At 49.5% G+C, this 25,904-nt stretch overlaps 2 protein-coding genes across 4 annotated transcripts in view; one reads left to right on the top strand and one right to left on the bottom strand.

The window, feature by feature from the left end:
• The first annotated feature begins 565 nt into the window (after window positions 1-565).
• Window positions 566-22,290, top strand: STK25 (serine/threonine kinase 25). Of its 3 annotated transcripts, none has more exons than XM_063166601.1 (12): window positions 566-650; window positions 2,247-2,362; window positions 8,741-8,971; window positions 10,534-10,590; window positions 11,550-11,658; window positions 12,861-13,018; window positions 13,258-13,443; window positions 13,959-14,104; window positions 14,929-15,043; window positions 15,337-15,408; window positions 18,952-19,088; window positions 20,300-22,290. In XM_063166601.1, exons 2-12 carry the CDS (start codon window positions 2,333-2,335, stop codon window positions 20,337-20,339), a joined length of 1,281 nt encoding a protein of 426 aa, XP_063022671.1. In that variant the 5' UTR covers window positions 566-650; window positions 2,247-2,332; the 3' UTR covers window positions 20,340-22,290. The 3 variants fall into 3 exon arrangements, with proteins under 3 accessions (XP_063022671.1, XP_063022673.1, XP_063022672.1); XM_063166603.1 differs by having other exon boundaries at window positions 627-646; XM_063166602.1 differs by having other exon boundaries at window positions 644-704.
• Window positions 22,291-23,602: 1,312 nt separating this feature from the next.
• The window catches only part of FARP2 (FERM, ARH/RhoGEF and pleckstrin domain protein 2), a 76,901-nt gene continuing 74,599 nt past the window's right edge, over window positions 23,603-25,904 (bottom strand). The window contains exon 27 of the mRNA XM_063166599.1: window positions 23,603-24,619. Within this exon, the coding sequence (XP_063022669.1) occupies window positions 24,532-24,619 (88 nt within the window). The 3' untranslated portion in view covers window positions 23,603-24,531. The remainder of the gene's footprint in view (window positions 24,620-25,904) is intronic.

Here is a 25,904-nt window from a genome sequence, read left to right as displayed (position 1 = left end):
TCTTCCTTTGAAAAACGTGAATCAGTCACTGACATTACAGCACGTGAAGGAAAACCCAACCCGGCAGAGAACGAGGCCAAGAGGGAGCTCCGGTCCCCTCGGGGCACCGGCAGGGGACAGCCCCTCACCCTCACGGCGAGCAGCGGGCAGAACAGCTGAGGGCGGGCCTGCCTGGCGCCACCCGGGGGGCTCCCGGGCACAGTCCCGTAAGGGCTGGCAAGAGGAAAGCCCCGTGAGGCTGGGCCGGGAGCACAAGAGCGGCTGTCCCGCCACCTCCTGCCCGCCGGGACGCGGGGGCTGCGGAGCCGCTGGGCCGGGCAGCGCCCGCCCCCGGCGCCTCAGGACTCCCCGCCCCATCCACCCCCGCGCCACCGCCCCGCCCTGCGACTCCGCCCCGCCGCTGCTCGCGCGGCATTCTGGGTATTGCAGTCCAGGAACGCCATTCCACTGCTGGGTGGAGCGGCGTGGAAACTACACCTCCCGGCGTGCCGCGCGGCGCGGCCTCCCCCGCCGCCGCGCCGTGTTGTTGCGCCCGGCCCGGCGCTCCCCCCCCGCCGCGCCTGGTGTCGCGGGGCAGCCCGGGGCGGCGGCGGCTCCGTGCGCCAGGGCCCGGCATGGCGCTCCCGACGGCCGCGCCGCGCTGCCCGTAGGTGCGGCGGCGCCCAGGGCCGGGCGGGCCCGCGGCGATGAGCCACGGAGGGACTGTGAGGGTGCCGGGCGGGGCGCGCTGAGTAGCCCATGATGGCGAGGGGGACGCGGGAGGGGGGAGATCTCTGAGGTGTGAGGCGGGACGAGGTGTCCGTGACGGGAGTGGGGGTGGAGGGCGGCTGTGGGGCGGCACCGTGACGGGGGATGCGGGGGTCGGGGGCCTGGAGAGGGCCGGGCCGAGGGGCCGGGCTGGGTTGGGGCTCAGCTGTGGCTGGGGTGCAGGGAGGGAAGGGCCCCTGAGGAGAGCAGAAGCGGCGAGGTGCGGGACTGGGGCTCCATGAAGGGAAAGGTGTGAGGTGCAGGGCTGGGGTTCCGTGAAGGGAAAGGTGTGAGGAGCAGGGATGGGGGTCCATGAAGGGAAAGGTGTGAGATGCAGGGCTGGGGCTGCCTAAAGAGAAAGGTGTGAGGTGCAGGGATGGGGCTCCATGAAGGAAAGGGTGTGAGATGCAGGGATGGGGGTCCATGAAGAGGAAGGTGTGAGGTGCAGGGATGGGGGTCCATGAAGGGAAAGGTGTGAGGAGCAGGGATGGGGCTCCATGAAGGGAAAGGTGTGAGGAGCAGGGATGGGGCTCCATGAAGGGAAAGGTGTGAGGTGCGGGGCTGGGGCTTCATGAAGGGACAGGTGTGAGGTGCAGGGATGGGGGTCCATGAAGAGGAAGGTGTGAGGTGCGGGACTGGGGCTCCATGAAGGGAAAGGTGTGAGGTGCAGGGATGGGGCTCCATGAAGGGAAAGGTGTGAGGTGCAGGGATGGGCCTCCATGAAGGGAAAGGTGTGAGGTGCAGGGATGGAGGTCCATGAAGAGAAAGGTGTGAGGAGCAGGGATGGGATTCCCTGAAGGGAAAGGTGTGAGGAGCAGGGCTGGGGCTCCATGAAGGGAAAGGTGTGAGGAGCAGGGATGGGGCTCCATGAAGGGAAAGGTGTGAGGTGCGGGGCTGGGGCTCCCTGAAGGGAAAGGTGTGAGGAGCAGGGTTGGTGTTCCCTGAAGAGGGAGGTGTGTGCTGAGCAGGGCTGGGGTTCCCTGAAGAGGAAGGTGTGAAGAGCAGGGCTGGGGCTCCATGTAGGGAGAGGTGTGAGGTGCAGGGCTGGGGCTCCCTGGAGAGGAAGGTGTGTGCTGAGCAGCTGAGCTGTAGTGGGGACAGTGGGAGTGGAGGAGTGCTCCCAGTGAGGGGATTGCTGAGGAGGAGCAGGAGTAAATGACTGTCTGAGAATGATCCTGGGGAAGATGCTGGAGGTGATGGTGAGGCAATAGATCTGTGGGGTTAGCTATAATACTGGGCAGCGTGCTGAGGGAAAATGGAGCCTGGGACTTGGTCAGTGTGTAACATCAGAGTGAGGTTCCTTGACACATCTGGAAGGCATTTCTGTAAAGAACTGAGAAATGCACTGTGCAAGCAGGGCCTGGCACACTTAGAACGTGTTGGCAGGTTCAAGGAGCACTTCAGATGAAGGAGAGAAAAAAGGTGCAGGTAACTCTTTAAGGAAATGAGCCAGCTTCCAAGAACCTGACTTGAGAGCTCTGTATTCTTGCTTGTCACAGTTGACCAGTGGAGAAATCATCACTTTCCTGCTGTGCTGCAACATCCTAATCCTACCTGATTTTGCAAAAAACCCCATCCTGTAGGCATGGCTCACCTGAGAGAATTTGCTAGCCAGGTAAGTGGTGATTAAAAGTTTCTTTTAAAGCCATCTTTAAGGGTTTACACAATGGTGTTTGCTCTTGATACAAGGGTTTCAAACAAATAACCAGAAAATCACTTTTTGCCACTCTTTATCTCTGTTGCACAGGTCTCAGCTTACTCCTGTTGGCTGATTGGCCTGTGCCTGACTCTGTACCTGGTGTTGGGCTGATAATGGTGTGTTGCCAGCCATACAGAGAGTTAATTTTTCACCCACTGGGGAGCCTTTCTCTGGGATTAAGTGTGTTCTTTTTAGGGAGACAGGAGTCACTGGCTTTCTGAGCATTTTAGGAAGGGGAAGTCTAGAAATGGGAATGGAAAGACGTGTTCATGGCATTAGTCTCAGAAAAATGGTGCTTGTAACCTTGCTGTATAAGAGGCAGTGATATTTGATACAGGGTCATAACTCTTCCAAGAGATCTCAGCCTCTGTGGATGTGGTTAAATGTTGTTGATGTGGTGACATTTTCACAAGAGGAGTGTGGAAAGGTGATGCCAGGATTTGGGACTGAAAGCTAAAGCACATTAATAGTATTGGCTTGCATCTTCTTCCCTCTGAATTTGGTTGTGAGGTGTGTTTGATTATTGGCAAGTGTCAATACTGAGCACAGGTCTTCTTAAACCATTTTGGGGCATTATTCTGTTCTGCTTCTAGGTGTAGAATTACTAAAAGCTTTAGTGGTTTGGGCTGATGCTTTCTCTGAACCTTGACTGATTTAAAATTGATTTGCAATGCACCTCAGTTTGCATGCTGTCTTTCACATCAGCTGTTTCCCCAAAGTGTGTGTGGAATTAAATGTGAATGTAATGCCTGGCTGAGTCACTGTACTGGGAGAGAAAGGGAAGGATGCTGCCTGATTAGGGCTGAAAACAGTTCTGGAGCTGCAGAGGAGATTGCTCTGAAGCTTTTTTTTTGTACACAGCATTCACTCTTGAAGCTTATCAGCATTCTGGTGGCCTCAGCTCTGGATTTATTATGGAAATGTTAGGCATTGTCAGACCCTGTCATACCATGAGTGTCTGGTCTTGGCACAGAAAACCAATCTGTGCTGTTCCTTTTCAGGAATCCCTGGTGCAGCTGAGGCTGGCTGGGAGGGCACTGGGAGCTGCCCTGAAGTTTTCTTCCCTGGGCTTTAGGGAGCAGTGGGAGGTGCTGTGAAAAGCCAGACTGAGACTGGCATTGGGCTCTCAGAGGCTTGGCTTGTCTCTGATTGTCAGTCCTGGTGGTGTGGGCAGAGCTACCTTAGACCAGGCTGCTGTGCCTCTGTGCTGCCATTTCCCTGCCTCAGCTGCTCCTGCTCTCTTTCCTTGGCTCCCTTTGTGTGAACACACAGCACTGCAGGCCCCTGGTCTTGGTCAGAAGTTCTCAGGGGATGGATTTGTGTTAGTTCCTATGTTTAAAGCTCTGATTTGAGCTCTGTTTCTACATTTGTTGTTCCTTACCTGGCCTTGGAGAAGCCATTTAGGTTTTTTTGGCCACACAATGCTTCATCTCCTGAAGCAAAAGAACACTGTCTGTGAAGAGAGCTGGCAGTTTCAGACAAACAGTGTTTCAAAGTGCTGCACACAAACTTCCCTCTTTTCTATACTCCAGAAATTCCAAACTGTCCCAGGTTTTGGCAGCTGCAGAGAGCTATGCACAGATTTCATATAGACAGGGAAGCTTTCAAAAAGTTCCAGATACAAAGCTGGTTTCACCAGAGAGACTCTTGGTAGCTCAGAGGTGAGTGTTCATCATGCAGGCTGGGAAACTGGGGAGCAGAGGAGGCAATGAGGGAAAGAGAACAGCAGATGAGTTCTATTAAAACCAACTTCCTTCTTCCACTGTGTTTGGCAGAGCAGAATTAATGTTTGTTTGTTTGTGTGGCTGGTTGGAAAGTGCTGCAGTCAGAAATAACTCTAAATGTGGCTGTGGTTCCACAGAAACCCTTTGAAGTTGCTGTGTTCCTGGTCAGCTTCAGCTCATAAACTACTGGGGCCTTGGCAATTTTCTCTTAGAGAGCTCTCCCATGTAGAACAGTGATTCCAATTCCAAGGTTAAGGAGTTCTCATTTCCAGAAGAGTTTAAGCACCCCTCAGTGTTTTTTGCAACAAATGCAGGCGTGATCCTTGCTCTTGAATATTTTGAGAGTAAAATCCAGCTGGACACAGCCCAGAGAGAAGATCTTCAGCTGCTTCAAATGGTGTTTGCTTCTGTTCCCAATATGCAGCTTATCTTTGCAAGCAGTAGCTTTGAAATGAGGGCAGATACTTACCCTTCTTCTCTAGTGCTTATCCACATCTTCTCAGAGGCTGTGGCTATCATGTCTGAGCAGCTGGAGGTGGCAGAGCTGCCAAAACCATTCTTTCCCCCTGAAGCAGCTGGTGTTACTGCCAGGCTTGTCTCATAACACCCTGCAGTTCCTGATGGCTGCAGTGAGCTGCTCTGTTTTAAAACATGGTATCATCAGTCAGGATGGCAAACACTCCCACACCTGTCAGGACAGAGCATCCTTCTTTCCTGTGCTGTGAGATTGGATCCCAGAGGGCACAAGTGGAGCACATTGCCAGGAAATTGTCACCATCCCTCTCATACTTATTCCCTTCCTGCACTCAGAGTGAGCTGGTGCCTTGTGTGCTCTCCCTCAAAGCCTGCCCAGGCCTGCCTGAGCCATCTCCAGTGCCTGCCTGGCTGCTCTCAGTGGAGAGGAGCAGCAGGAGGCTTTTTGCTTCGGAACTGCTGTGTAACAAGCAGACAGCCAAAGAAAATGTTACAATGTAGTGATCATCCTTTAGTGGCTTTACGTGTAGGACAAGGAGCAGCTGCTGCTGCTGGAGCTCCATTTTTCAGCTCTGATGGGTTCTGTGAATGTGGAAGAAAAATGGGAAAGACCCAAGCTGATGAGCACTTGCAAAGGTGACAGGTTCTCATAAGCTGCTTGGGGTTACTGTGCTCATTTGAGCAGGTATAAAGCATTTCATCTGGGTTCTGTTGCTTCCTACCTGTGAAGTTTTCCAGGTGTGTTTGTAGCACTGCAATTCCAGATTTCCAGCCAGGGTGGTTCTCTAACAAGATGACTGGTACTGAGATAAGTTATATTTAGGAGAAGGAGGGATGGTGCTTGTTACAGCTCTCACTATGGTGGAGGTGTGTTGGGGAAGTCAGGCTCATGGAGTGCATCCTTCTCTCTCCTGACAGAGCAGTGCAGCTCCACAGCTCTCCATTCCTGATTTGTGCTGCTCTCTGATGGAATGCTGAGGCTTTTATGCCCACAGATCTGAGCTTTCTTTTTGTTAGCACAGGTCACCATGTGGTGCACAAGCCATATGAAGAACGACTGAGGGAGCTGGGGTTGTTTAGCCTGGAGAAAAGGAGACTCAGGGGTGACCTTATCACTCTCTTCAACTTCCTGAAGGGTGGCTGTGCTGAGCTGGGGGTCGGCCTCTTTCTCCGGGTGACAACAGATAGAACAAGAGGACACAGTCTCAGGCTGCACCAAGGGAGATGCAAGTTAGAATTAAGAAGGAAGTATTTTACAGAAAGAGTGGTCAGATACTGGAATCATCTACCCAGTGAGGTGGTGGAGTCATCATCCCTCGAAGAGTTCAAAAAAAGACTGGATGTGGCACTTGCTGCCATGATCTAGTTGAATTGTTAGAACATGGGTTGGACTTGATGATCTTACAGGTCTCTTCCAGCCTTGAATTTCTGTGATTCTGTGATTCAAACTGGATTTTCTTTAATGGACAAGGGCTTCTGAACAATGTCCTGCAGACAGGACATCTTAGTTTGTTGTGGAAGTTCAGAGTTGCTGAAAATGCCACCTGGCAGTTTCTTCTGTGGTGTTCACAAGGTGTGCTCTTGAGCAGACATTAACCTGCTTGAATTGGGCATGAGCCTGTTTCCTCCTCCCTGTTTATAGAAAGAGAAGAAATGCATCAGCAAGCTGTGCTCCTCCAGCAGTGTGTGGTGTGTCCCAGTGTAACTGTGGCTGCAGTCACTCTGTACCCCTTGGCCCTGTGCTGGCTCTCTGGGTTCTTTCTGTTGCTGGCTCTGATTTCTGCAGTTTTGGCCAGTGCATTGAGGGATGTTCATCCTCAGGCCCTCCACAGAGTCATACCCTTGCCCTGTCACCTGGGAGCTCTAAAGCATTTCCAGGTCAGTATTGAGAAGGTAAATCCAGTACCTACAAATGAAATGTCCTCATATTTCCACCCTTATGGGGTGGGCCTGTCTCACCTCCCCATCTGTTACATTGTTTTCCCAGTCCCTTGGGCAAAATTTGTGTGCTTGTCAGAGGCTTTGTCTCCTCCACCACACCTACCTGAACTCCTTTGTTCTACAGAAAACAGGATAAACCAACATCCAAGTCTGCAAGGTTGTTTACAAAGCTGTCCATGATGACAGAGCCTGCCACATGAAGTGGTGGCTGTCCCTAAAGCTGCCTGCCACAGCCAGTGATCTTATGTTTGATGTCTTGCTCTGGAGAAATCAGTCCTGACTCTGATGTGTCTGAGGGGGGAGCAGTTACTTCCACTTTCCTGTTTCTTACTTCATGGGAAAGTTACATGGGAGGGGAGGAATGTTTTCATGAAGATTTGCTTCCCTGCAGTATTCATGTGGGTAATGTTTCTTTTCTGAGCTGAGCAGGTGCTTCTAAGAGATGCTCCTCTTTCTCTCCCTTCTCCTTGATGTGTGGGAGTGGCTGATGTGTTGTAGGCATTTTTAGGGTGCAGTAGGTCATTGTCCACAATAATGTTTGGGGCCCTTTCTTACCCCTTCCTCCAAGTTGATCAACAGGTGGAAGCTGTTCCTGGTCTGCAGTGAGCCTGGACTAGTCAGACTGTTCTCCCTGCCTGTGGTCATCATTCTCATGTTGTCTCCTAACATTTCTCAAGCTCAAATCCTCTTTTTCCCACCTCCCTCTCTCCAGTCTCTGCTATGCATCTCTAGTTCTTATCTCTGAACATCCCTTCTAGTCTGTTTCCAGTGCATTTGTTCAAAGTACAGCCTGTTTGGGTGTTGCTATGGATGCAAAAGGATATTTGGTTATCCTTCTGTATCTTGGGCTGGAGTTTGTGTGGAAATCCTGTTGAGTGAGCTGCCTGTAAAACTTACCTGGGCCTGGCTTGCAGCAATGCACAGAAGGCAAACAACCTGTGATGACAGACTGGCTTAATCATTAAGCAACACCTTGGGCTGCTCAGTGATGGCCTGCTGCTAGAACGTGGTGTGAGATGGAAAAATGCAGCCTCTGTGTTCTCTGAGAAAATCTGCCAGCTCAAGGCCCTTGTGAGAGAGCACTCTCCCTGGGTGACGTGTTGGAGGTGAGACTGAGAAGTTCTGGGTGTGGAAAATTCCTTCTATGGCTTGGCTGCTTCCTAAGGTCAGGCCATATTTTTCAGGGTTCTTTTTCAAGCTATTAAAAAAAAAAAAAAGACAGAAAAACCAGTCACAAAGAGCATTTTAGTGGCATGTAGAACCTCCTGATGTGCAGGTGGACTGAATTAAGTATCATGAGAAAGTGGCTGTGATTTATTCCCTTTCTTACCCATATCTTAATAAAGAATTAACTGTGCAGCTGCTGTTAAAAGGTCAGTATTTCTCTGTTAGTAACTGCCTGGTTGATGTGCTTATCTAATGAAGGAGATGCTGTTTGCCTTTGCATCTGAGGGTGCCAGCTAGAGAAGAGACTGGTACAGAAAGGCAGCTCTGGAAGATGGAGTGTCCATTCTGCTCTCCTGCCTCCTCCTTGCTGCTGAGCTTCCCAAAGATGTGAGGCTCCATCTGCAAACATCTGAGGAGAGCTGTGCTGGGAGCTGCCTGGAGATCAGTAAATGTGAATTCAGATTACTGTAATATTTCACCCTCCAGACAAGTAAGGAAGGGTGCAGATCTTTCTAATCATTTCAGTCTTTGAGTGCAGGAAGGCTAACTAGGGAAACATTTTTATGTGGCTTCTTGCTTGTGCTCATTTTCTCATCAAATCTCCAGGAGGAATCTGGTTCTGGTACCCCTTGCTGGTCTGTATTGAAGTGTGAACAGATGCCTGCTCATGGAGCTGCTTAGGCACCAGTTGGTGCCTGCAGTTGAGCAGCCCTGTCCCAGTGGAGTTGACACTTTCCACAGCAATATTTGCTGACATTCTCATGCTGGGCTTCCCTCCTTTTCCTCCCCCACTGTGATCTGCAGGGTTGGAAACCTGTGGAAAAGTTCTAATCTTGGATATATTCCGTGCTAAGTTTCTAAGACTGTTTAAGATAGGTGAATCTATCAAGGTAGTGGGTGCTGCACAGATATGGAGATGAGCTCTGTGTGTGTGTGTGGTGCTCTGCAGCCTGGGAACTGAATGGAATTCTCCCACCTCCTGGTTTAGCACTCCAGGGTGGATCCTGAGGAGCTGTTCACCAAGCTGGAGAGGATTGGCAAGGGGTCCTTTGGGGAGGTGTACAAAGGCATCGACAACCGCACCAAGGAGGTGGTGGCCATCAAGATCATTGACCTGGAGGAGGCTGAGGATGAGATTGAGGACATTCAGCAGGAGATCACAGTGCTCAGCCAGTGTGACAGCCCCTACATCACCCGCTACTATGGCTCCTACTTGAAGGTAGGACACACCAGGCTGCTGCCTTGCCTGTGCTTTGGGAATGGGGAGGTGTGGTATTCTCAGGGAGGAAAGGTGAATCTGACTCCGTGTTCTTAGAAGGCTAATTTATTATTTTATGATCTACATTATATTAAAGAATGCTATACTAAACTATACTAAAGAATAGAAAATGAATACATCAGAAGGCTAAAAGATAATAATGAAAAACTCATGACTCTCTCCAGAGTCCCACACAGCTTGACACTGATTGGTCATTAAGTAAAAACAATTCATATGAAACCAAACAACCACCTGCTGGATAAACAATCTCCAAACCACATTCCAAAGCAGCAAAACACAGGAGAAACAAATGAGATAATATTGTTTACCTTTTTCTCTGAGGCTTCTCAGCTTCCCAGGAGAAGAATCCTGGGCAAAGAGGATTTTTCAGAAAATATGCTGGTGACAGTGAGAGCTGCTCTGTGAATGCTGCAGTGGGTGGTGGCACATGGCACTGCAAAGTGATGTGTGAGTGGCAGCATGGCAGCAGGAGCAGTGGTGCCTCTGCTCACTGCACTGATGTGCACTTGATAGCAGACTGGGCTTTAAGGCACTTGCTAAGCACATGGAAATGAGGTGCCCTGTACTTTGTGGTACCAAGAGCAGGGCACTTCACTGGAGAGCAAGCTGAAGACTTGTTGAAGACTGAACTTTCCCTGGTCGGACAATTCTGGAGAGGAAGTTGATGGAATACTTTTCCAGAATAGCACAGTCTTAAGGCAGTACCACTGAGGGATTTATGCCTCTGAAAAAAAGAGGAGATTGAAACTCATTCATTTCACATTTCATCAGAAAAGGTGAAGAGTATATGAACTGAGTCTGTGTAGGAGTACTAATACTGCTTCCCCTGAGAGCAGGTTTAGGAATCCCTGATGGAGGTAGTGTTGATCAAAAGTGGCCTATGCATGCTGGCTGCTGGAGGTGAATGTAACAATGGGACTGCAGCAAATAGTTCCTGAGCTCTTCAGGTCCTGAATATTCCAACTTTATTTTTTAAAGGCCATAATGCATTTTCTCAGCCTTCTGCTGTAGTTTCATGGACCTGCTGCTTATCTTCTGTTGAGACCCTGGAACCTCAGCATGGAATCTCTTCTCTGAGGAGTAAGAGTGTCTTGCTGATTGTGCCCTTCATGCTGGCAGCTCTATTAATGAGATCAAGGGCTGCTATGCTCCCCTGCTATTGCCAAGAAGGATTTATGCTGGATGAGCTGCTGGAGAGATGTTCAAGGGCTCCAGCCTGGGATAAGCTTATCTGTGGGCTGGGCAGTCTGGTGCCTGTAGGGGCATTTGCCCAGGTGAAACTGCAGACTGAGAGTTAGCAAAGTGCTGGGGGCAGGTAATGCTGTGTCAGCAGAAAAGAGGGAGCTTGGGGCTCCTTCCTTGAGCCCCTGAGAGCTGCAGTGTGCAGCAGCTCTGGGATTGTGTACAGGACCTACTCTTGTGTGTTGCTGCCTCGTGGGTGTCTCACTTTTCTGGCTGCTTTTATTACTGTCTTTGCTCTTGGTTTGTGCTCTTGCTTGCAGGGCACTAAGCTGTGGATAATCATGGAGTACCTGGGAGGAGGTTCAGCCCTGGATTTGGTAAGTGGCAAGTTCTGGACTATGAAAAATACTGACTGAAGCCTTGGTTTGTGGAATGCCCATAAGCCAGACACTCACTTGCCACATTCCATCCCTTAGGCAGCCCTGTGCCCAGGGTAAACAGTGCAGGACACACACGTTGGTTATGCTTATCCCAGGACTCAGGGAATGTTTTCATGGGGCTCAGCTGTCCCAGCACTGTTGTCCATGCTGTGCTGCTGTGGGATGAAAGAGCCAGTGAACTGAAAAGTGAGCACAGCCAGTTGGTTTTGAGCAGTAAAATCTGTACTTCACCTAGTCAGAGTCATGGTCTGTGATTAAGTTACCCCAAATTTTGAGAATACACATGCAGAATTTATCCACAGGCAAAGGTGCACTGCACTGTATTCTGTCACAGCATTTTTCTCTTCTCCTTAGGACAATAATGCCCATTTTTCCAGAGGGATAGCTAATGATGTAGGGAAAACTGCTGAGCTTGGAGGCTTGGAGGAAGGTGTAATGGGAGCCTCAGTTGTTGCACTGAGAAGGCAGGATTTGGTTAGAGGAGAGCTGATGGGAAGGAGAAGAGCTTTGATATAGTGCTGCACAGCCTGAGGGTTGTTATCTCAGAGGCTGAAATTCAGTACTTGCATGCTGGCAGAGAGACCTGAACAAGAGAAACAGTTAAAATGTTCTGTTGGCCAGTGGATTTCCAGGCCAAAGTAAGGAATGAACTGCTCTTTGTTTGCAAAACCTTTAACAGACTGATAGGCCAGCAGAAAATCCCCCAAAGTTTTGCCATTGAATGCTGCCAGGTGCAAACACCAGCATTCTGCTTGTAGCACCTAAATCAGGTGCAGGAAGGTGCTTCCTGCTGAGTACAACCTGCTTGGCCAAGGTTTCCAAGTAACAAACTGAGAGCCTGGAAAATCCAAGGCATCAGTTACCCTCTTTTAAATCATCTTTCTGCCTTTTTTTAGCTGAAGCCAGGACCACTGGAGGAGACTTACATAGCTACTATCCTGAGAGAAATCCTAAAGGGCTTGGATTATTTACATTCAGAGAGGAAGATCCACAGAGACATCAAAGGTAAGATTGAAGAGCTCAGCTCCCTTTCTTGTAATGGATGTTAGTAACATAATACTCAGAGAGATTTTATTCACCATAATCTGCAAGCTTTCAAAGACTGTTTCTCAGTGCTGCTCTTCTTGTTGGGTTGCTGTTTTGTGAATCTGATGCTTGTCACTGTATTACAACTCATGCTTTTCATGTCTTTGGGGTTTAGAGTAGCAGTGAGGATCAGAGCTCTCCTCTGGCACTTGGAGTTTGGAGCTGAACTGAAGGAGTCAGTGAAAGGCATGCTCAGATATTAGCTGACTTGTGTCTGGACATTTGCTTTTCTGCTGGACCCCAAGGGTGTGTGTGCTGGTTATTGTGCTTGTAGCTCACAGCAGGAGTGAGCTGTCCTCAGGCAGGGTTCACTGCCCTAGAAAATCAGGGCAGCTTGTGTCAGCTTATCCTGTTGCTGTTTTTTATAGTCCCTGGCCACGTGTGGTGTACAGAGCTGGCATCTGCCTCTCCAAGAGCAGTGTCCCAACAAGCCCAGAGCACCAAAGTTCTGCAGGAGGATGGAGGGACAGAGCTGTGGAGCTGGGCCAGGTGCTCTCTGCTCTGACCCCCCTGCAGGAGGGGGCGTGAGCAGGGCACAGAAACCTCATGCAGGGAGATTGGGAGAAAAGATTTTGTTGCTGAGACTGCATGTTTCTAGCACTGCAGGATGTGTAGGGCTGTTGTCTGCCAGTGGTGGGGAAATGCTGAAGGTTGTTAGGTGGGGTCTCAGAATGAAAGCCCCATTCCCAAGCTTGCACAATGTTACAGTCTTATCAGTGAGTGGGAACCAGTACAAGAGTGGGCCTTGGGCTCTTTAGAAGGATCTGCTGTTTAACTTGGGCTGAATGCTACTCTGGAAAAAAAATCAGGAGCATTAGAGTGTGTTACACCCTCCCTTTTCTGTGTGAACAACATCTAATTGATGGTGTGGTCCTTCACATCTACCCCCTGCTCCTACCTTAGCAATATTCCCCTCCTGATCCAAGAAAGTGCCTGAGCTTGTTCCATGTTACCCAGTGGAGTTCAGAGCATGAGAATGGGTCTGAGGCTGGAAATCCAGGCTGAGGGTTATCACTGGGGTGAAGGGGGATCCCCCAGGAGGGCTCTGCTCAGTATTCAGTCTGTGTGGGCTGGAGGTGATTCAGAGCCCAGCAGACTCAGTTTCTTATTTGTGCATACAGCTGCCAATGTGCTGCTCTCAGAACAAGGAGATGTGAAACTGGCTGACTTTGGGGTGGCTGGCCAGCTGACAGACACCCAGATCAAGAGAAACACCTTTGTGGGGACTCCATTCTGGATGGCACCAGAGGTCATCAAACAGTCTGCTTATGACTTCAAGGTGAGCTGGGGGCAGGATTGCTGCTTGGGGCTGCCATGCATGAGGTTGGAAGTGCTGCTTACTGCAGGAATTATTCTTTTCTGTTATGATGCAGAAGTTTCTGTTCTTCTGCTGAAGAAGTTTGTATATCAGACATGAAATGCCCCACCTGATTTATGTGGTTAGCTGTCCTAAAACTGTGCTTTCATGTTTTAGAATTGTTCCTTGCTGTTCTGGGTTCTTTTTCTTCTCTTTTCCAGGCAGACATCTGGTCACTTGGGATCACAGCCATTGAACTAGCAAAGGGAGAGCCTCCAAATTCTGACTTGCATCCTATGAGGGTTCTCTTCTTGATCCCCAAAAACAACCCTCCAACACTTGAGGGTCACCACAGCAAGCCCTTCAAGGAGTTTGTGGAAGCCTGCCTCAATAAGGATCCTAGATTTGTGAGTATTGCTGCCCACCTGTGCATTTGGGAAAAGCAGCAGAGGTTAAAAATGCCTTCAACAGGAAGGTTCCAGAATTGCAGAGAGAGAATTGCTGAGCTTACAGGATGGACACATGAGGGGACATGGAGGGGAGAGCACTGATCACTTCTCTCTGATCAGCAGTGGGACCTAAGGGAATGCATGAGGCAGTGTCAGGGGAGCTTTAGGTTGGATGTTAGGAAAAGGCTTTTCCCCCAGAGGCTGGTTGGGCACTGGAACAAGCTCCTGAGGGCAGTGTCATGGCCTCCAGGCTGCCAAGAGTTCAAGGAATATTTGGATAAAACTCTCAGGGACTTTGTTGGAGATTGGTGGCATTGTTGGGGGCTGTCCTGAGCAAGGCCAGGAGTTGGATTTGATGATCCTTGTGCATCCCTTCCATCTCAGGATATTCTGTGACTCCAGCAGCAGTCAGTGAGTGTGTGTTCAGTGTGCAGGGATGGTTAGATGTGACATGCTTTCCTTTTCTGCTCCAGAGGCCAACAGCTAAAGAATTGCTGAAGCACAAGTTCATCACACGCTACACCAAGAAAACCTCGTTCCTCATGGAGCTCATCGACCGCTTCAAGCGCTGGAAGTCAGAGGGCCACGGGGAGGATTCCAGCTCTGGGGACTCTGACATGTACGTGCATCTTTGGCATGGAGGCTGCCCCTGCTTGCCCCAGGGTGGCCTACTGCAAACAGCTCAGGTCCTTTTCCCACCTGAGATCTTACCTTGGAGCTTTTGTTTGTGGCAGCAAGTGAGTGCTGTTACCTCCTGTTCAGTGGGACTCTGTTCTCTGTTCTGGTCCTAACCTGTGGAGCCTCTTTGCTGAGTGTAAGGAATCAAAGTACTGACACAAAACATTATCTGTGTGTAACCAGTAGAACAGGGCTCTTGTGGCCTGTATTTTATGCACCCTTCATTAAGTACAAGAGCTCCAGGCTTTAGGAACTGTGGTGAGGGCTGTGTTGGTGTGGATGTGTAGTCAGGGGAAATCTTTGCACTGCCATGCAGGACAGTCAGGTTATGGGCCTTGGGTGGGGAAAGGGCACTTCATTGCCAGAATGTTGTCACAGAGCTGCTCTTCACGTGTGACAGCACTCAAGTGACCAAGTACTTGGGGAAATTGGCTTCTGACATCTAAGTCTGGTCCCTCACATTGTGAGCTTGGGTTGTCTTGAAATTCTCCTAAATTTAAGTAGTACTAGAAACTTCTTCAAGCTGGCTGGATCAGAGAGGTGATTTGGAAACATGATGCAGTACTTAGCTCAGATCTCTTTGATGCTCTATAGATGTAGTAGAGACTTAAGTGGTTTCTCTTCAGAATTTTTTCTGGGATAGGGAAAAGCCTGAAGGCCTGCAGCAATATGGCAGTCAGGTGGGGAGAACTTGTGTTTCTGGGAAAGTGTGGGCAAACCCCAATGTATGGAGCTGAATCTTGACTTTCCCCTTTTCATTTGCAGTGATGGAGATGCAGAGGATGGAGACCAGGGTCCAATCTGGACATTCCCACCAACCATTCGCCCCAATTCCTTGAGCAAGCTGCACAAAGGAATGGCTCTGCATGGTTCCCAGAAGGTCTGTGTGCTGTCTGGTCTTTCTCAAGTGGACTGAACTACCATGAGCTTTTGGGTGTCTTGGGGAAGCCACCATGCCCTCATCTTCTGTCTGAAATTTACTTCAGTCTGGCACCAAAGGCTGGTGCACCAGAGCTGCCTCTTCCACATCATCCAGGGCACTGTGATTTGTGGCTTTCCCAAGATCTGGTGATGGGATTGCTGTGGAGGTGCTGTGAATTCACCAAAGGCTGAATATTTCATGTGCCCTGGAAGCTTTTCCCTGTGCTTGTAACTTCTCTTGTTGCTTTCCAGCCTACTGAGCCCATCAAGAGGCAGCCACGGTCACAGTGTCTCTCCACACTTGTTCACCCAGTTTTTGGGGAGGTGAGTAGAACCTTCTTGGTGTCTCTGCTGGTTGGAGATGAAGAGATACCTGACATGGATAAATGGGAAGGATTTGGAGAAGGGAGGTGTGGAGAGGTGTCTAGTGGGGTTAAGGGACTCTGAAGTATTTGTACCAGTTCAGAGGGCTAGACCATATGTGGGGAGAGTGAGTGTGTCCCTGGTGTGTCCTCCTGAAAACACCTGTGTTGGAAGAAAGGCATTACCCTTCTGGCAATCTGTGTTCTGGTGAGGATCTGATAGAGGAGTATCTGTCTCTTACCTGCATCTTAGGCTTGCTGGTGCCTGGGCAGCTCCAGACTCTGATGTCTGTGGCTGAAGTGCAGCTCCTCTTAGAGCTGCCTGTCACTGTGCATGTCCACAGCAGAGTTACTGAGGGGAAGGTGGGTGGGTTAGAGCAGGAATTGGCTGTGCTGGTTACTGGACCATTTCTTGATCTGTACAGACTGCTGTTGGTAGAATGCCAAGACCAGGGAGTTCCCTGCCACCCAGCTTCTGGAAGGCAGGCAGAGAAAATCTGTTTAGAAAACTGACCCAGTTGCCCTGCCTGGTGGTCTGGATGGGGATGTGGAGTTGGAGTAAGAGCTGCCATTAATGATAGGGTGGTGTCTGTGTCAGCATCACCTTCACAGCTGGGTGATGCTGTCAGGGAAGAGGAGGAAAATCATCAGGGGGCTGCTGGCTATGAGATCTGGTTGCTCTTTCCAGGAGATTATGCTTTGGAAGAAATCAATTAGAAGCTGCCTGTCAGGGTTCTGTTCCTGAGCTGCTGGTGACAGACACCCTTTCCTGCTCCTGAGGAGTTCCTCTTCTGGATCCTGATGGCATGGCCTAGCACAGAGCTGTGCTTTTCCCAGGAATAGTTTCTAGCTTTGTTTTGTCAGGTGTGCTGCTCTGTGGAAGGAGGGTTTGCTGCATGGCAGGCACCAGAGGTCATTCTGAAATGCAGGCTCCTGAGACCACTCTGCTTTGGAAATTGGGAGTGTATCTGACCAGGCTCTCTGTGCTTTGACTTTCAGAGTCAGAGCATGAGGGCACTGACCTTGTAGGCCCAGAGCTATGAGATGAAGCCACATTAAAGCCATGCTGGTTTGTGATGCAGTTTGTGCAGCACAGTCACTGATGTCTGGGTGATGTCTGGGTCTCTGTTCACTTTAGGAGCCCCCTGGGGCAGAGTGCTCAGGGCTGTGGCTGTAAATGCAGTTTGTGCTTTTCCTTACTCACCTTGCTGCACCAGTTCCAGGCAGGAAGTGGCTTCTCAGACATTTCATTTCTGCTGGTTTGATTCCCTTGCCCCAGTTTTTTGATCTCCCTTTCCTTTGATTAGACTTTCGCTGGCTCTGAAAATCTCATTGAGCAAAATTAGGAGCAGGAAGGTTCTGGGCAGTCTCAGAAATAACCTGGCTTTTGTGTGCAGTAGAGGGGCCTTGAAAGAAAACTTCTCCAGGTTGGAAATCTGCTTCTCTGCTGGTTGCATGTGTTATTCTTTGCTATTGATAGGAAGGAACTGAAAACTTTGTCCTCCTCACTGTTGTATGATTGCATTTTAAACCAGCTAGGTTTGATTCCCTCATTCCCTAAAGGGTCTGAAGCTGGGATTGTGAATGGAAATCTGACTGAGATGTTCTTTGTAATCTGTCACCTGCCTTCCTGCATGTGAGTTATTGGATGTAACACTGAGAACAGCTCATGAGGAGCCATTAACTGTAGGGGAACACAGCATGGGTAAATGAAGGTGGTACAGAATGTAATCTTATCCCCTAAAGAGTTGCAGCTGAGCCAATTACTAAAGATCAGGAGCAGGCCTGACTTTACCAGGTCACAGCTGTAGGCAATAGGAACAGTGTTATAAAAGAGTGAATTGGTGGGAACTGGAATCAGTTGGCTGCTGCAAGGACCAGGAACAGTCAGTGCTTAGAGGAGCTGCCTGTGAGAAACATCAAGGAGATGTGAAACTCTGGTGCTATGGAATCCTTGCACTATAATGATAGGAGAACTCTTGATACATAAGACAACAATTAACAGGTGTGGGTAGCTGCAAATCTGGAAGCATTGTGGGGCAGGGAGGTAAAATGACTTTTTCAGCCTGGTGAGGTTGAGCTCAGTGCAGTGCTGTAACTCCTGCAAGCCTCCAGAGAGCTCTTTGCAGTGGGAGGAGACAGCCCAGCACACACTGCTCCCATCACAGCCTGCTGGGCTGAAGTTCAGGGGCTTTGGCATCAAAGGCTGATGGTAAACTGGCTCCTTACCTCCAGGACAGACAGACCCTGTGCTTGTTCTGAGGCAGGCAGCCTTTGCTGGGTACACATCAAATCCTTGGCTGTAGCATCACAGCTATGAAATCAGTATCCTTGATGAGTAACTGAGCTGCTCTCCATGCCCCTGCCACTCTGACTGAGCAGAGGTGTGTGTGGGTTGTTCCCCCAGCTTTGTGGCAGGGAACAGTGCCCCTCTGAGGAGGCAGTGGCTCTTTTTGGCTGGGAACTGTTTGTTCCCAGCAGGGAATTGGTGCACAGGCATGACTGCAGCTGGGGATTAGCATTCACAATGTTCTGCTTTCTGAGAAAAGGTGAGCTCCATCAACAGGAAAGGTTGATCCTGGAATTGAGGGAAAGAACTGCAAGGCTTATGTAAAGCCCTTTAATCAGCAGGGCCTGATGAGAGCTTCATTGAACTGGACCAGACATTGCTTGTTCAGCAGGATGCTGGAGTGTTGTTCAGCTCCTTGTGTGCTGGTGCCCTGGGGAAGGGGCTGTCAGATCAGCAGCTTGTGGGAAGAAGGTGGGGGTGGAAATGTAGGATTTCCAACAGCAACTCCTTCAGGCTCAGCAGCAGTGACCTGTCAGGTTCCCTCTCAACAGAGCTGTGGCTATTTCAAGTTAACAGCTGGAAACTTGTGCAAGTAGAGGCCATGAGAGATGTGAACTGGTGAGGGAGGGTGCTGTTTGTGGAGCTCTTAGTGCGTGCACTTTCTTCCCCTGCCCCCTGGGTAAAGCTCTCTTAGAGGGGAGTGTTGGAAGCCCAGGGGCTCAGGATCCCTGTGTGGCAGTTTTCTGTGGCCTCCCAGTCACTAGAAGCAGCTCAAGGCTTTTCTGTGGTTGTTAGAAGTGGTGCTGACTGACTCCTGGCACTGGGTGTATTCAGCCCAGCCTGAGTGTGTGTCTGGGTGCTGGGCTGTCATTAGCAGCAAAGTGATTGTACTGCTTCAGGTACACCTGGAGTTCTTTGTGCTGTGATGACTTTTCAGGGCTGTTGGTCCATTCCTTACAACATTTAGTTTAAGAATGCATCCTATTAGGTAAGGGCTTTGATTGCCTTTAGTACCTGGAGGCTAATTTGAACCCCAGGCATTGGATTTCTACCTTGCTGACCTACAAATGAGTTGGTTTTGGTTTGTTTAAGTGGAATGTGGTGTCCTCCTACACCCTGGTGGAGTGGGAAAGAGTCTTTATGTCAGTGCTGCACTTCTTGACCTGTGCTTTCTGCAACAAAACAAGGACCTGATGCTCTGTTTCTGGGTTGCAGCTCAAAGATAAGCACAAGCAGACTGGAGGCAACGTGGGAGCCATGGAGGAGCTGGAGAATGCCTTCAGCTTGGCTGAGGAGTCCTGCCCTGGCATCTCTGACAAACTGATAGCACACATGGTGGAGAGGGTCCAAAGGTGAGCTGGGGTGGAGCTGCCACTGACAGCTGGGCCAAGTCCACACAGACAAAAGTGAACTTCTTCTGACTGCTTGCATTCCATGGCAACAGTCCCTTTGCCTCAGAAGCCTTTCCTCACACTGGACAGGTTTCTGTAGTGTAGGTGTATGTTGTAGGGCACAGAAAGGTGCTGCTGTTCATTTTGCACATAAATCTACGTTCACATGGTGTCCTGCTGGTCTCATTACCCAGGCAGCAAGGACTGTGCAAAATCTCACTGGGTTTGCTTCTGGAATAGAAAGTTTCTGTTAATAAATACCTGTTTCATTGCAGGGAATGTGCTTTAAAGCACTACGTGCAGCTAGTCACTGCTTGCCCACCTTTAGGTGTACACAAAAGTGTACTTTTCCTGCAAGAATTATTTATTAAACCAGGGAAGGAATGTAGGCTGCTAGAATTTAGTTCTTTGCTGGGTCAAACTTGGCTCCATTGCTGGCACCAAGTCCAGTCACATCCTTGTGTTGCAGGTACCAGCACAGCTAACCTGGTCACAGATTTACCAGGCTTTATTTAACATGAATTTGGCTTTTCTCCCTAAATCTCACCCTTTCCTTACCATGAGAGAAACTTAACATTTGACTCCTCCCTGGTTAGCAGGCTGGAAGTGTTTTACCATACCAAAAGAAGCTGCCCCTATAAACACAACTCAAACAGTCTTTACACCCTTGAGCTCAGGTTTCTAAGCATTTCTTTCTGGTGGGTTAATGTTTGTGCTGTAACTCAGGTTCCTATTGAATACAAGAGAGTCATTAAGGTTGGAAAAGGTGTCTCAGATTGAATCCAGCCTTTCACTGATCCCCACTGTGGCAGCCAGGTAGAGTGAGCAGGAGGTGCAGGTAGATTTGTGTGGGTGACTGCAGACAGCTTCCAGCATCATTCACTTCTGTCAGCCTAGAAATGACACTGCTGCACAGGGCAGAAGCACATGATAATTGGTTTTTTTTGTGGGGCTTGCAGAACTTCAAAGACCTGCTTGCTTTCTTTACCATAAAACATCAGTGCTGAAAACTACTTATTAGGTTGAAACTGAGTCTTGAAAGCTGAAGAAGCACCAAACCACCTTGGCTTTTTGTTAAAAATGCTGGTGTTGTCTGTCAGCACTGCAAAACCTGGCAGTGGGGCCAGAGGCAGCAGCCCTGCCCAGTGTCCCTTGTCCCCTGTTCCTTGCAGGTTTTCACACAGTCGGAACCACCTGAGCTCTGCCCGCTGACACCTTCCCTGCTGCTGCTGCTGCTGCCAGGGGGGAAGGAATTTTTCCAGCTTCATAAGAACTACATCTCTAATCCAGACCACCATCTGTTGGATGTGACATTGTGATGGACCCCAAGACATTTCAGAGCCTTCATGTTAGCCATGTTTCCATGATAACCCAGGGTGGGGTTTGCAATGCAAGTACAATTTAGACCTTTTGCAGAACCCGAGATGGGTGGTCTAATTGTTTTTACAATGTAATCAATGCAGTTTTTAATTGTTTTCCTACAATGGATGTGTCCATTTTGGCTTGGTTTGATTCACAGCTTGTTTCTGGTAAATGCCTGGCTGCTGGAAAAAGGGAGATTCTCTTCCATTGATGGATGTTTCACAAGCAAGTCTGATGGGTTTAGTGTCCTGCCCTTCCTAAAGAAGTGTTTGTGAGCAGTCTTGTGTGAGTGCAGGGATGTTGGGAAGCTCTCCAGGTGTGTAGGGCCTCTGGGAGAGTCAGAGCAGCTCTCCAGTGGTTCTGGAGGATCACTTCAAGCCCTTCACACACAAGGAACAACACTCTCAGTGCTGCAGCAGCTGAGCTGATACAGTTGCTCTTTCCCAGCCTGTCATTTCATAGGAGGGTTTGCTGATTGTTCTTTTGTTGGCTCTGGGACATCGTTTTGTGTTAGGCCTTAGTTCACCTATTTCAGGCAACAGCAGAACTTGCCTTGGGTCTGCAGGGAGCAGGAGGCAAAGGGGGTGTTGGATTTGCTGTGGGAGCTGTGCAGTTCCTGTCCCTGGGCAGGCCCACAGCGGGCAGAAGGGTTAAAAAGAGGAGTGGGGGACACAAGAGCTGCAGGGCTTTGGTTCACAGGACAGAAGGACACTACAGAGCAGCTTTGGATGCAAGAACTTGTGCTCTACAGGAAGACTTAAGCTGGGTGGCTCACAGCAGTGTGGCAGGGCTGGGGGTTCCCAAAAGCTGCTCTAGGCCTCCCTCTCCTTCTCAGCCTTCCCTCTGTGGCTCCTCAGGCTCACTGCAGCTGGCTCTGCTCCAGGTGAAGGCTGGGCTGGTGCTTGGTAGCAGAGACACTACAGCACCCACTGCTGTGTTGGCTGCTTGAGGTATCCCAGGAGCTTTGCTTTCTGTACCATACTGGTTTATAAATCTTTAATTCAGGTAAGCACACAGATCTTCAATCTACATTTTAAAGGTCCAGAAAAATAGACTGAGGAGAATAACCCCTGATAGCTGTGAGATTGCTTAGAGAGCTGCTCTCTAACTGAGAAGAGATTCCCATGAAGTCAGCAGGATTCAGTGACCCAGCTCTTTCTGCCTGGGTGTTTGTGTGTGGATGAGATGGCTCAGCCCAGAGCCCCTGAGAACAAAGGCTGGAGCTGTTCAGCATTTTTAATGACAGGCCACTTGGTTAGAAACAAGGCTTGGTTTTTGGTACTTAGACCTGCAGATTTGAAGTGCTGGGCTGCAGGTAGCTCAGGGGGACCACACATTCCCTGCTCCTGGTGTAGGGTGTTCTTTACCTTATTTATCCTGCTGGATAAAGCCAGGCTCAGCAACACTATGAACTTGTACAGTAAAGAGGTGCTGCTGTTGGCTCTCTGCTGCAGAGTCCTGTGGTGAGAGCCAGCTCAGAGCTTGCAGGTAGGAAGAACAGAACAAACCCACTTTTCCCTCAGGAGGAGAAGTTCATGTACAGACAGGAGGCTTGGAGAGGGGGAAGGCAGAGGCTGCAGGCCAGCACAAGGGTCCCTGCTGCTTTTCAAGTTGCTGTTCACAGCAGTAGCAAAGGTGTTGATAAGGTACCTGTGTTGTTCCTCACGTGCTCTGCAGTGTAACGAGGAAACTTTTTAAAGGAAACAATCCCCACCCCTTTGCCCAGTATTCAAAACCAATGGGTTTAGTTTTCAAAAACATTGAAAGGGATCTGCCACTTTCAATAAAGTAACAAAACCAATGAGGCTGGTGTAACTGTGTTATTGGGGGAAAAGGATTGGTTCCAGCTGCTTTTCTCTACATTCTTCTTGGTTTTCCTCATGGATCTATAACAGAGCCAAAGCCAAGAGCTGTATTCAAGGATAACAGCTGCAGGCACATCAGTCTTTGCTGCTGGCACCCCACTATTGGCAAAGGTAGGGCTGTGCACTGAGCACACTGCACTGCAGGGTTTTGCTGGAGTTTGTTCATTACCTGCAGTCTTTAGACTCAGGCTCCACTGGCTCCAGGGATCTCTGCCTTCCTCCTGGGCCCAGGTGGGGCAGGGGTGCCCAGGGAGGTGCTGGAGTCTCCATCTTTGGGGATAACCCACTGCACCACTGTCAGAGTTCACTGAGGTGAGGTGTTTGCAGTTTTGCCAGGAATAGCAATGGTTTTGGCACTTTAAATGCACAGAGATTTGAGCTCAGCCCTGTCAAACCAAGAAGGGACTTGGGCTGCCTGCTAAAGTCCTTCCAGAGGCTCCTGGTTTAGAGAACCCCCCTCAGCCACTGCATCTTCAAGGAGATGCTGAGCTGTGGCTCCAGCACAGAAGCAACAAAAGGATCATTCACTCACCAGCCCACAGACCTTTAGGGAAGACTCCTGCTCCCTGTGGGAGCCCCACTTTGGATGGAGAGCACTTGGTACAGGGTGAACTGAGATCCAGAGACATGGAAAACTGAGTAACTGGAACCTGGGATGGTGAGCTCAGGAATAAGAGGCTGACAGAGTTTTATACCAAGATGCTATTTACTTTGAACAGTCATATTCAGCCACAGTATAACATGTCTAATCAATCCACATGGATACACCTACAACAGGCAATTAAAAAAATAATAAATGAAGACACTAATAAATTAAGTACATTTAACTTAGATGGGACAATGGTCTTTGTGACAGTGGTGGCAAAGGCTGGGTCTGCAGTCACTCCTCTAGGATGCAAATGCCAAGCAAGAAAATCCCTCTGGATTCCCCCTCCCCTCAGTCCTCATCCCACAAATGCTTGAGCCCATACCTGAACACTCGTGCTGGCCTCTGTCCATCCCATTGGCCCATGGGATCTCCACATTGCTCCATCCCCTCAGCATGCAACACTTTCCTTTTGCTCTCACTGCTTCACTGCCTTGTTCCTTCCATTGCTACACAAACACTTTTCTATCTGAAATAAACCAGAGTCCCCACAGCCCATCAAAGCCACGTCCAACAGCACCTTGTGGCACTTAGCAAATGTCAGTCCTTCTGTGGAGGCACCCAAAGGTGACAGCTGTACAAAAGAGAACAAGCTGCAAACATTTCAGATTTAATACAGAAATTTAATAGAGTCCACAGACACTAATGCTCCATCTGGAATCCAGTGACTTTTACACCTTCATGAGAAACAGAAGATGGATCCCACCCCAAACTGAACTAGAAGATGAGGGATTTTCACAAGTCTTGCCATGACAAAAGCACAAGCAACAGTGACTTTCAGAGGCTTGCTCTCCTGCAGTGCTTAAATGCCTTGAAAACATCACCCACACCAGAGTGGAGAGTGTTTGCCATCCCATGCCTTAACTCCTACTAAGGGATAAAGAAACTGGAGCTGTGATATGAGAACAGTGATTGAGTTCAGAGGACAAACCATGCACCCCCCTGCACCGATCCACAACCCACCAGCACCTCCACAGAGACACAGCCTGCCTGGAAAGCTGCTGCCCTGGCAGCTCCTGAGGAGCAGAGCTGTGCTGGGAGAGCTGCAGTGCTGTTCAGAACGAGCTGGGAGTGAGGCAGCACGTGGTGTGTCCCTGTCTGTCTGAGGCAGCTGTGCCAGCAGGACAGGCTGTGCTGCCAGCACCAGGGCAGGAGCCCTGGCACCCTCTGCTGCCAGCCAGCTGCACCCCTGGAGGCTGCTGGGCTCCTCCCCTGTGTGCTGAGCATCCAGTCAAGGTGTAAAAAGAAGGTGGGAGCTGCCCTCAGGGCAGGCAAAGGTGTCACTGTACAGGTACAGGGAACAAGAACCCCTCCATGATGGTGGTGGTGTTGGGTTCTCTCTGAGTAGGTCCAGCTGGAACAGACTTGCCCCTCTTCCCCACCTTTGGGAATGGATGTGATCCCTGGCTGCAGCCCCACTTTCCATTCTGGGGGGAAGGAGCCTCCTGGCTCTTTGCTTTGCCAACTCCAGAGCCTCCTGCTCCCACCTGTTTTGTTGGTGTTGCCAGCAGAGATCCAGCTCTGCCCCACATCACTCTGTGTGAGTGTCCTTCTCCTTGGGCACAGGCAGGCTCGACCTGGCAGGAGAGCTGGTGGCTCTTTTGATCACCTCCATCCACCTGCCAAGAAAAGACATGAGGAATGTTTAACCTCCACTCACAGGGAATCTTGTCCTTTGTTATGAGCTGTACCTCTTTCCCAAACCTCCAAAACAGCCATTTTCTTTCTTTTACAAGTCCTCTGGATAATTAACTCTTCAAAGGGACAGCTTGAGATGTGTCTGCAGAAAATACCCTGCAGAATGTGGTTGCCTGTCCAAGTAATGAGTCTGCAGTGCTTTGAGCTCCAGAGAACTCCCATGAGAGCTCACTGTGCTCTCTCCTCAGTGTTATCAAGGGTGACAAGCTGATAATAACTACTGCTTTTCTTAACAATAAATTAGGAAATAGGTAACAGCCTTGCTCCTGTGGAAGAAAGCAAAGCAACAGAGAAAAAGCAAGACAAATCTATTGTGAATTGGACATTTTTCCCCTGAAATCCCTACCATGAGCCCAGTGCATTAAAAAGCACAACTTAGGGCTCAGGTAGCTGATACCTCAGGTGTTCACAAGTGTGTGACACTCTCCCAAGGAAGGGGACATGTGACACCTCAGTAAACCACATTCCAAAACCACCAATCCAACCCTGCATGGCAGGGCCCAGAGCAGGGGTTCTCAACACAGCAGCAAAGTTTTGTACCTGGTGCATTTCACACACTTTGGACTCTCTGTGGAAGCCCTAAGAGCAATTAATTGTAATTACAGAGGATAATAATAAAATGTGATTACAGAGAAAGCAGACCAGTGAAAGGGAGCCCTGCACTTGTTGCTCTCAGCCTCATGTTGTAACTTCTGCTCCCAGAGATGGAAGATAAAAACCAAAAAACTCTTTACAATCCCAAAGAGCTGCTGGAGCTGAGACCCCACAGCCCTTCCCCTCCCACATTCCTCCCTGGCCCCAAGGATACCCCAGACTCCTGGCACAAAGCACAGCTCAGGTGTATCCCCAGCACCCCCAAACACACAGGAGGGATCTCCAAATATCATTGGTGGGGAGAAGAAGGGAATGTTATTCCTGAGAATGTGCTGGAAGATCACTCAGACTAGGAGGAAAGAGAGTGTGGCATTCACATGCTCTGAAAAGAGAGAAAGATAATTCTCTCTCACAGGATTTTTTCCTGGAGAAGCAAAGAGAGAAGAAGAGAAAACAATTCTTATCTCTATTTGCTGCTCCTGTTGTTTTTGCACATGTGGAACGTGTTAGGAAGATTGTTTACCTGAAGGGATTTGGTGATTGGATTCTGGTGATGGTTGTTTATATTAATTAACCAATCACTCCAAGCTGTGTCCTGACTGTTGGGAGACA

The sequence above is a fragment of the Melospiza melodia genome, chromosome 12, assembly GCF_035770615.1.
Source record: "Melospiza melodia melodia isolate bMelMel2 chromosome 12, bMelMel2.pri, whole genome shotgun sequence".
Taxonomy (NCBI): Eukaryota; Metazoa; Chordata; class Aves; order Passeriformes; family Passerellidae; genus Melospiza; species Melospiza melodia.
This window is presented reverse-complemented; position numbering and strand designations above follow the sequence as displayed.